Genomic DNA, 9,885 nt, shown 5'->3' on the forward strand with positions numbered 1-9,885 from the left:
TGTGATGCCATTTGCTGCACCACAAGCTGATCAGAGGGTGCCAGCCAATGATTTATGGCAGGCACCCGCTGATCGGCTAAGCAAATGACAGAAAGGAGCTCTATGTAGGTAAACCACACATAGCTCTCTTCTGACGGGGGCAATGTGCCGTTTTACCTCTCCCTGGAATAAAAACCAGCACATCGCTAAGTGAAAAAACAACATAGCACACACAGTAAACACTGTGTAACCGTTCAATTGCCCTTAAATGTTAACCCCTTCCCAGCCAGTATCAATAGTATAGTGACAGTGTATATTATTAGCACTGATCACTGTATTAGGCCCAATTCACACTGATGTGATAATCGTTCCGATTTTGAAGCACTTGCTGCATTAGAAGTCGGACCCCATTCTGTGCAATGGAGCCGTTCTAATCGGTGCGACCCGAGTCGCTCTAAATAAGAAAAAGGTCCCTGCACTACTTTTGGTTCAACTTGCATTGACTTGTTAAAGGAGTCGCGTGCAAGTCGTGCCAAAGTCGCACTGGGGTCTGACTTAAAGGTCGTTTGGAAGTCGCGGGCAGTGTGAACCCAGGCTCGGTGTCACTGGTGATGTCAGTGGCAGTCAGTCAGATTCCCTCCACCCCCAGTGTCAGTTAGCGTCAAATTGCCCCCTGCACTATCGCAGTCCCACTATAAGTCACTGATCGCCGCCATTAGTAGTAAAAAAAAAAAAATAAAAAATAAATAATAATTCCATTATATATACCCCATTATTTCTAGATGCTATACCTTTCACATAAACCAATTAATATACACTCATTGTGTTTTTTTTCTTTTTACCAAAGATGAAGCAGAATACATTTTATCCTAAATTTATGAAGAAATTAGGATTTTCTTTTTTTTTTAATTGGCTATGTTTTATAGCAGAAAGTAAAAAATTGTTTGTTTGTTTTTTTCAAAATGTTTGGCCTTTTTTATTTATAGCGCACAATAAATAAATAAATAAAATCAAGTGGTGCTCAAATACCACCAAAAGAAAGCTCTATTTGTGTGAAAAAAAATTATATTACATTTCATTTATGTACAGTTTTGCATGACTGCGCAATTGTCAGTTAAAGTAGCGCAGTGCCGCATAGCAAAAAATAAATAAAAAAAAAGTGGCCTGGTCATGAAGGGGCGAAAATCTCCCAGAGCTGAAGTGGATGCATTTAAATGTGAGTACTGTAGTTGTGTATTTCATGCAGGATCTTCTGCCAGCAAGAACCTGTATTCTGTGCAAAAAATACGTATATGCCTTAGTAAATAAACACTTAAGGCACCATTAAATATGAGATGCGCTTTCCCCAGATCAGTTTTCTATCCGATTCGCACTCCTAAGGTGCCATCAGACATGAGATATGCATCCCCCTCATCTGTGGTAACGGCAGACATCCTGGATGATAAAACAGGTTTGCAAACAGGTTTCCAAAATCGAATGTTAACAGCTTAGTACACCTTTAAAAATAAAATAAAAAATTGAATGCAAATTTTTGCACCTGCGATCAGCAAATTGCTTTGTTACCGTACCCCATAAAGGCTTTCAGTTACAAAGCTAGAAGAAGAGTGAATCAACTACGAGAGTACTGATCAGCCTATTCAAACATAAAAATTAAATGCACAAATTTTTGCAGGCAAGTGTGATATATATATATATATATTTTTTTTACTGGAGCCTGAAGAGCATTGCACCCATGATCAGCAGATCGCAGCTGCAACGTCAGGCTCCTGCAGTCTTCCTCTAGCTTTGTGACCATATAACCATAAATGTTACAACGCTAGATCATCAGCCCATTCAAAACTACAAGTACTTGTTTTTTCATTCAAAAGAAAAAGTGACAGCCGATGCAGGAAGAAGGTCCCCCGCCTGTTGTCGCAGAGAGAGGAGCGTTGGTGGCGAGAAGTGTGTGCATGGGAGCATGTTACATTACACCCTATATATAGGTGAAACATGTAATATGCTCCTAAAAGTGAACTTACACTTTAAGCCCTGGTTCAAACATGTGCGCTGTGAATTTGCAGCAGGTTCTGTGCAGATTCCACACCACATACAAATCGCACCCCATTTATGTGAATCGATGCAGGTGTATATGTTAAGTTATCTGTTCACAGTGCAATTTGCAGAAATCAGATCACATGCGATCGGATTCTGGTGTGAACAAAAAAAGGGTCCTGCACGTTTTTGGTACAAATTAAAGTGCAATTTGAGCCATACCAAATAATGGCTCAAATCGCACTGCTGAAGATTTGCATGTGATTTGAACAGGAATGCAGGCGATTCATGTTCAAAATCACATGTGGTTCCCCGCACCACATAGTGTGAACCAGGGCTAAAAGTAAACAAAATCTTGAATTACTTTCAAATGACAAGCAAATGTTCTGACAATTGTTGGAAAAATTTTTGTTTAAAATTCCTCTAGTGTATTTCCAGCTATAGGCTTGATTCACATCTATGCATGTTGAGCGTTTCTGCAGTGCTTTTTGCGTTTCTGTAAGCGCATTTTTACTGCGATTTTGCCATGATTTGTGTCTTTTTTTTTTTTACATTCAGTGTATATAGCTGGTTGCTAAGGATTGGGTCAGGAAGCCGGCCACCGCTTCCTTAGCAGTGGATGAGTCAGCAGATGTTAGCAGGCTTCCCCACTGACAGTTGAATGTAAACATTTTTATTTTTTTTTAATTGCCAGCTAAAAAAAAAAATCATGAAAAAAACAGCGTGTTTGGTGAGCATTGATTCCGAGCATGCATGTTTGTACTTTCCACTTGTGTGACGGATTTGTGTACTGACCATACGAAAATCTGATGTCAAACCTCTGTCTGCCGAAAATTTACTAGCCTGTCACTGGTCTGAATGCTGCTCCCGAATCTCTATCACCGGGGATGGGAGTGACATCTCCATGTGTTGGCTACAAAGGTAATTCAATAGCGACAGACAGGCAGCCTCTTAGCAATCCTGCTGCTGGCAATCTTTCACTGGTGGCAGACTCACCCATCTGACATCAGCCTTAGCCATGCTGAACATACACTATTTACCAAAAGTATTGGGACACATGCCTTTACACACACATGAACTTTAACCACTTGAGATCGGCGCTATAGCCAAATGACGGCTACAGCGCGGATCTCCTTTTCCTCCTTTTCCAATGACAGCTGATCATGTGATATAACGGAGCCGGTAATCGGCTAGTATTCCTCCTCGCGCTGACAGCGCGAGGAGAAAAAAAAAAAGCCGATCACCGGCGGCCGTGATCTGGACATCAGTCTCGATCACGGCCAGCAATGCAAGCGACCACCTGCCCCCTGCCAGTGCCCACCTGCCCCCTGCAGTGCCATCCTGAATAAAATTAAGTGCCCCCCGTCAGTGCCACCCAGCAGTGCCCATAGTGCCACCCACAGTGCCACCCACAGTGCCCACAATCTGCCTCAAAGGTGCTGCACCCCAGTGCCGCCCATTAGTGCCCAGCAGTGCCACCCATCAGTGCCCAGCAGTGCCGCCCATCAGTGCCCAGCAGTGCCACCTATCAGAGCCACCTATCAGTGCCCATCAGTCCCATCTCTCAGTGGTACCTATCAGTGCCCATCCGTGCCACCCATCCGTGCCACTTATCCGTGCCACCCATCCGTGCCATCTTATCTGTGCCCATCAGTGCCGTCTTATCTGTGCCCATCGGTGCCGCCTTATCTGTGCCTATTAGTGCCCACCAATGCAGCCCATCAGTGCCCACCAATGCAGCCCATCAGTGCCCACCAATGCAGCCCATCAGTGCCCACCAATGCAGCCCATCAGTGCCCACCAATGCAGCCCATCAGTGCCCACCAATGCAGCCCATCAGTGCCCACCAATGCAGCCCATCAGTGCCGCCTAATCAGCGCACTTCAATGAAGGAGAAAAATTACCCGTTTGCAAAATTTTATAACAAACTATTAAAACATGATTTTTTTTTTGCATCTTTTTTTGTTTGTTTAGCAAAAAATAAAACTCCGAGCTGTAACTAAATACCACCAAAAGAAAGCTCTATTTGTGGGAAAAAAATGATAAAAATTTCATTTGGGTACAGTGTTGTATGCCCGCACAATTGTCATTCAAAGTGCATCAGCGCTGAAAGCTGAAAATTGGTCTGGGACTGAGGGGGGTTTAAGTGCCCAGTAAGCAAGTGGTTAATGGAATCCCACTCTTGGCCTGATTCACTCCTATGCAGGCTGCAGTTTGCATATTACCGGTGCATTTTGCATTTTTCAATACACGCTTTGGATCCATTGATGCCTATGGAAACAAAAACCAGAAAAAACTCCCTGGCCCTTTCCATAAAATGCACAGATGTGAACTACATCCATAGGAAACCATGTTAAATGGACTGTAGAGCGTTTCTGCAAAACTGAAAATGCACTAAAAAAATACATAGGTGTGAACCAGGCCTTAGTTCGTAGGGTTTAATATTGAGTTGGCCCACCCTTTGCAGCTATAACAGCTTCAAGTATTCTGCGAAGGCTGTCCACAAGGTTTAGGAGTGTGTCTATGGGAATGTTTAACCATTATTCCAGAAGCGCATTTGTGAAGTCAGGCACTAATGTGGATGAGAAGGTCTGGCTCACAGTCTCCGCTCTAATTCATCCCAAAGATTTTCTATTGGGTTGAGGTCAGGATCAGTCGAGTTCCTCCACCCCAAACTTGCTCATCCATGTCTTTATGGACCTTGCTTTGTGCACTAGTCCAAATAATTTGGTGGCGAGAGGATTATGGTGTGAGGTTGTTTTTCAGGGGTTGGGCTTGGCCTCTTAGTTCCAGTGAAGGGAACTCTTAAGACATCAGCATACAAAGACATTTTGATGTTCACAACTTTGTGGGAACAGTTTGGGGATGACCCCTTCCTGTTCCAACATGACTGCACACCAGTACACAAACCAAGGTCCATAAAGACATGGATAAATGAGTTTGGGGTGGAGGAACTTGACTGGCCTGCACAGAGTCCTGACCTCAACCCAATATGACACCTTTGGAATTAATTAGTGCGGGGACTATGAACCAGGCCTTCTCATCCAACATCAGTACCTGACCTCACAAATGCGCTTCTGGAAGAATGGTCAAACATTCCTATAGACACACTCCTAAACCTGGTGGACAGCCTTCCCATAAGAGTTGAAGCTGTGAATCCAGCCTAAGAGCGGTGTATTCTCCGCTCCTACATGGCTGCAAAGAAGCTGCTTGCAGGACTTTTTGTGATGTCCTGCCAGCACAGTGCCCCAGTGTGAAAGCACTCAGGCTTTCACACTGGGATTGCAGCCTAGGCATTTTTCAGGCACTTTACAGGCGCTATTTTTAGCGAAAAAGTGCCTGAAAAACGCCTCCAATGTGAAAGGGGTCTAAAGGCAAATACACTGTGCACTCCAGGTGCATGTGGAAGTGCAGTCGCTGTAGATCTGAGGGGGACATGCAAGGAAAATAAAAAAACTGCATTTTTACCTACACATGATTGGATGATAGAAATCAGCAGAGCTTCCCCTCATTTCAGATCTACAGTGACAACACTTGTAATGCACAGTGGATTTGCCTTTAGTAAATCAGCCCCATAATATACATGTTTATGGCAAAGTTTAAAGACAGCGTCAGAGCTGCTTTCCCATATGTCAGTCTCTTTAGTCTGAATGCAATTTATTGCTTCATTTGGTTCCAATGTTATTCTGCTAATGAATGGGATAATGAAATCTCTGCTATAAAGCAATTAGTAGGCCACACAAGGATGCCTGCTATGGATCCTGACTATACCGCTTCAATGGTGGGACTGCCTGTAAGACAGATTTGGGAAAAGCACAACAATTGTCATTTAATTACACATCTTCAATGCATGGGGGGAAGGTTTATTAGAGACGGGGAAGTAGAGCTAGAATCACCTGAGATAACCCCAGATGAATGTGTTAGTGCTCCTCTCTCCCCCCCTTGTCTATCTAGGAGCTGGCATGCTAGGTACATGTGTGATCTGAATGGGATACAGCGGGCAGGAGGAGCCCCACCAGATCTCCACCTCCAGCATCTCCTCCCACCCCTGTGTGTGCAGGCTGGGCCCTAGTGCTGACGTGTTATTGTTGTTACAGATGTTCCCGGCTCTGGCCCAGATGGGGGGGGGGGGGGGGGGCACAGGGGCAAAACACTCACCGTGTAGTGAAGCTGAATGGTGTCCCCCATATCCACTTGGTCCACACAAGACTCTGGCTTCTCCTGTTACAGGAAAGAGACAAGTCATACAGGGGGGCACAGCTAGGGACTCAATCATAGAGAGATTAAGGGGGAGAATAGGGTATAGAATGGGCTTCTTGTAGGAGCACAACAAGAACACTGCAATCTGGGAGATGAACAGCAAACAGAGAAATGATCTTCCATTGAGAAAGAAGGGAGGTTATAACAGCTGATGAGAGGAAAGCAGCAGGAGATCAGAGAGGTATGCTGGAGGATGTGTGACAGGCAGAGAGTGACAGGAGGACAGAGAAGAGGTGGGGGGCAGAGATACACACATCCAGGACTGATCAGTGCCTGGACATGACAGGGGATGGGCATCACTGGGCTGCCAGTGCTGAGCCTCAGGACACCAGGAGATCTGGAGAAGAAAGGTCCCAGCTGGGATGTCAGTATAGAGAGTGACAGGAGGAGGACAGCTACCAATGACAGCTGGAGGGGCCAAGGCACCCCCACCTGTGACAGGTCACTAATAACACGTGTACCGCTGGCACCGCTTACCACAGTCTCTATGCTGAGATCGGTGCCGTTGTCACTCTCCTCTTCCTCGGTGTCCGCCCAGATCAGTGCAGAGGAGGAGAGCACGAGCAGCAGGAAGAGAGCCCTGAACATGATGAGCCCAGGATGGAGGGAATGTGACAGCTGCCTGAGAGAGAGAGAGAGGAGATCAGTGGGAGCGTGGCAGAGAAAGGAGGAGGGGAGGGGCTGTCTGCAGAGTCCGCCCATCAATGCCAGCCCTCCAACCCGATGTGTCCATCAGTCCGCCTCAAATCACACCCCGCCCCTTCCATCACACACATTTGAGCAGACCTGTGCACACAGCTCCGTCATTACATAGTATCACTGTCTGCTCTACACACCGGACACTGTCTACGCCACACACTGAACATCGAGGTTGTACACCGACTCTCACCTACAGACCCCTCACATACCCCTTCCCTCACCTACGGGCCCTTCACACCCTCTTCCCTCAACTACAGACCCCTCACACCCTCCTCCCAAACCTACAGACCCCTCACACCCTCTTCCCAGACCCCTCACACCCTCTTCCCAAACCTACAGACCCCTCACACCCTCTTTCTGAACCTACAGACCCCTCACACCCTCTTTCCAAACCTACAGACCCCTCACACCCCTTCCCTCACCTACGGGCCCTTCACACCCCCTTCCCTCACCTACAGACCCCTCACACCCTCTTCCCTCACCTACAGACCCCTCACACCCTCTTCCCTCACCTACAGACCCCTCACACCCTCTTCCCTCACCTACAGACCCCTCACACCCCCTTCCCTCACCTACAGGCCCTTCACACCCCCTTCCCTCACCTACAGACCCCTCACACGCCCTCTTCCCTCACCTACAGACCCCTCACACCCCCTTCCCTCACCTACAGGCCCTTCACACCCCCTTCCCTCACCTACAGACCCCTCACACACCCTCTTCCCTCACCTACAGACCCCTCACACCCTCTTCCCTCACCTACAGACCCCTCACACCCTCTTCCCTCACCTACAGACCCCTCACACCCCCTTCCCTCACCTACAGACCCCTCACACCCTCTTCCCTCACCTACAGACCCCTCACACGCCCTCTTCCCTCACCTACAGACCCCTCACCTACAGACCCCTTACACGCCCTCTTCCCTCACCTACAGACCCCTCACACGCCCTCTTCCCTCACATACAGACCCCTCACACGCCCTCTTCCCTCACCTACAGACCCCTCACACGCCCTCTTCCCTCACCTACAGACTAGGGTTGCCACCTTTCCTTCAAGTCAAACCTGAACACTACCTTGGCGCATAGCAATTTTTTTTTTAATAGTATGAACTATACATGTATTTTGCAATTAACATTTTTAATCATATGAGTCCCCTTTACATCTGAATCCACAAAGTTCCCCTTTTACATCTGAACTTGCAGAGTTCCCTGACACTGTAAGAGGTGGGCTCTGCAGACTCTGATGTAAGGGAGAACTCTGGGGACTCTGACATAAGGGATGCTCTGGGAACCCTGATTTAAGGGAAAGCACTGAGAACTCTGATGTTCGGAGAGGACTCTGATCTAAGGGGGGGGGGGACACTGTGGCCTCTGCTTTAAAGGGAAACTCTGATGTAAGGGTTGCTCTGAGAACCCTGATTTATCTTAGTGTACTCACTCAGAGGCAGGATAAAGAAGGGGGGAGACTTCAGTCACAGACAGGGATGGATGGTGAGCTCACTTACCCCTTGGCAGATATATGAGTCTGCTGGGCTTCAAATTTCTGGCATGCGCTTTTTATAAGGAGTGTGCGCAGACAAAGGGAGTAGGGGGGGGGAGGAAAAGGCTGCAGATCGAGTCCTCTCTCCTCCTCCTGTCTTTGTGTGGAGGGAAATTGTTAGTGCTGGCTTTGGGCAGCGTGAAAGAGTATTAGACACTCTCAGTTTAGTCACCTGCAGCCAGCAACCCTGCTGGGAAGCCATAGTCTGGTCTGAATAATGTGTCCGGGTTTCAGGCAGTCTGAAACCTGGACGCATGTTTCCAATCCCGAACTGTCCAGGTGAATCCCGGACAGGTGGCAACCCTACTACAGACCCCTCACACACCCTCTTCCCTCACCTACAGACCCCTCACACGCCCTCTTCCCTCACCTACAGACCCCTCACACGCCCTCTTCCCTCACCTACAGACCCCTCACACGCCCTCTTCCCTCACCTACAGAACCCTCACATGCCCCTTCCATCACACACATTGAGCAGACCTGTGGACAGAGCTTCGTCATTACTATCACTGTCTGCTCTACACACCGGACACTGTCTACGCCACACACCGAACACTTCCTGTAACATCAAGGTTATACACCGACCCTCACCTACAGACCCCTCACATACCCCTTCCCTCACCTACGGGCCCTTCACACCCTCTTCCCTCACCTACGGGCCCCTCACACCCTCTTCCCTCACCTACGGGCCCCTCACACCCCCTTCCCTCACCTACGGCCCCTCACACCCCTTCCCTCACCTACAGGCCCTTCACACCCCCTTCCCTCACCTACAGACCCCTCACACCCCCTTCCCTCACCTGCAGACCCCTCACACCCTCTTCCCTCACCTACAGACCCCTCACACCCTCTTCCCTCACCTACAGACCCCTCACATACCCCTTCCCTCACCTACGGGCCCTTCACACCCTCTTCCCTCAACTACAGACCCCTCACACCCTCTTCCCTCACCTACGGACCCCTCACACCCTCTTCCCTCACCTACGGACCCCTCACACCCTCTTCCCTCACCTACGGACCCCTCACACCCTCTTCCCTCACCTACAGGCCCCTCACACCCCCTTCCCTCACCTACGGGCCCCTCACACCCCCTTCCCTCACCTACGGGCCCCTCACACCCCCTTCCCTCACCTACGGGCCCCTCACACCCCCTTCCCTCACCTACGTGCCCCTCACACACCCCTTCCCTCACCTACGGGCCCCTCACACACCCCTTCCCTCACCTACGGGCCCCTCACACACCCCTTCCCCCACCTACAGAACCCTCACACACCCCTTCCCTCACCTACAGAAACCTCACACACCCTCTTCCCTCACCTACAGACCCCTCACACACCCTCTTCCCTCACCTACAGACCCCTCACACACCCTCTTCCCTCA

At 48.8% G+C, this 9,885-nt stretch overlaps 1 protein-coding gene across 1 annotated transcript in view; it reads right to left on the reverse strand.

Annotated features, from left to right (window-relative positions):
* FKBP11 (FKBP prolyl isomerase 11) overlaps positions 1–6,937 on the reverse strand; it is a 55,121-nt gene extending 48,184 nt beyond the window's left edge. Inside the window, exons 1-2 of the mRNA XM_077483328.1 lie at positions 6,748–6,937; positions 6,169–6,231 (exon numbers count right to left, since the gene is read on the reverse strand). Of these exons, the coding sequence (XP_077339454.1) occupies positions 6,169–6,231; positions 6,748–6,858 (174 nt within the window). The 5' untranslated portion in view covers positions 6,859–6,937. The remainder of the gene's footprint in view (positions 1–6,168; positions 6,232–6,747) is intronic.
* Positions 6,938–9,885: the final 2,948 nt, after the last annotated feature.

This window comes from Lithobates pipiens, unplaced genomic scaffold (genome assembly GCF_037356315.1).
Source record: "Lithobates pipiens isolate NorthernLeopardFrog02 unplaced genomic scaffold, aLitPip1_a1.2 Scaffold_16, whole genome shotgun sequence".
Classification (NCBI taxonomy): domain Eukaryota; kingdom Metazoa; phylum Chordata; class Amphibia; order Anura; family Ranidae; genus Lithobates; species Lithobates pipiens.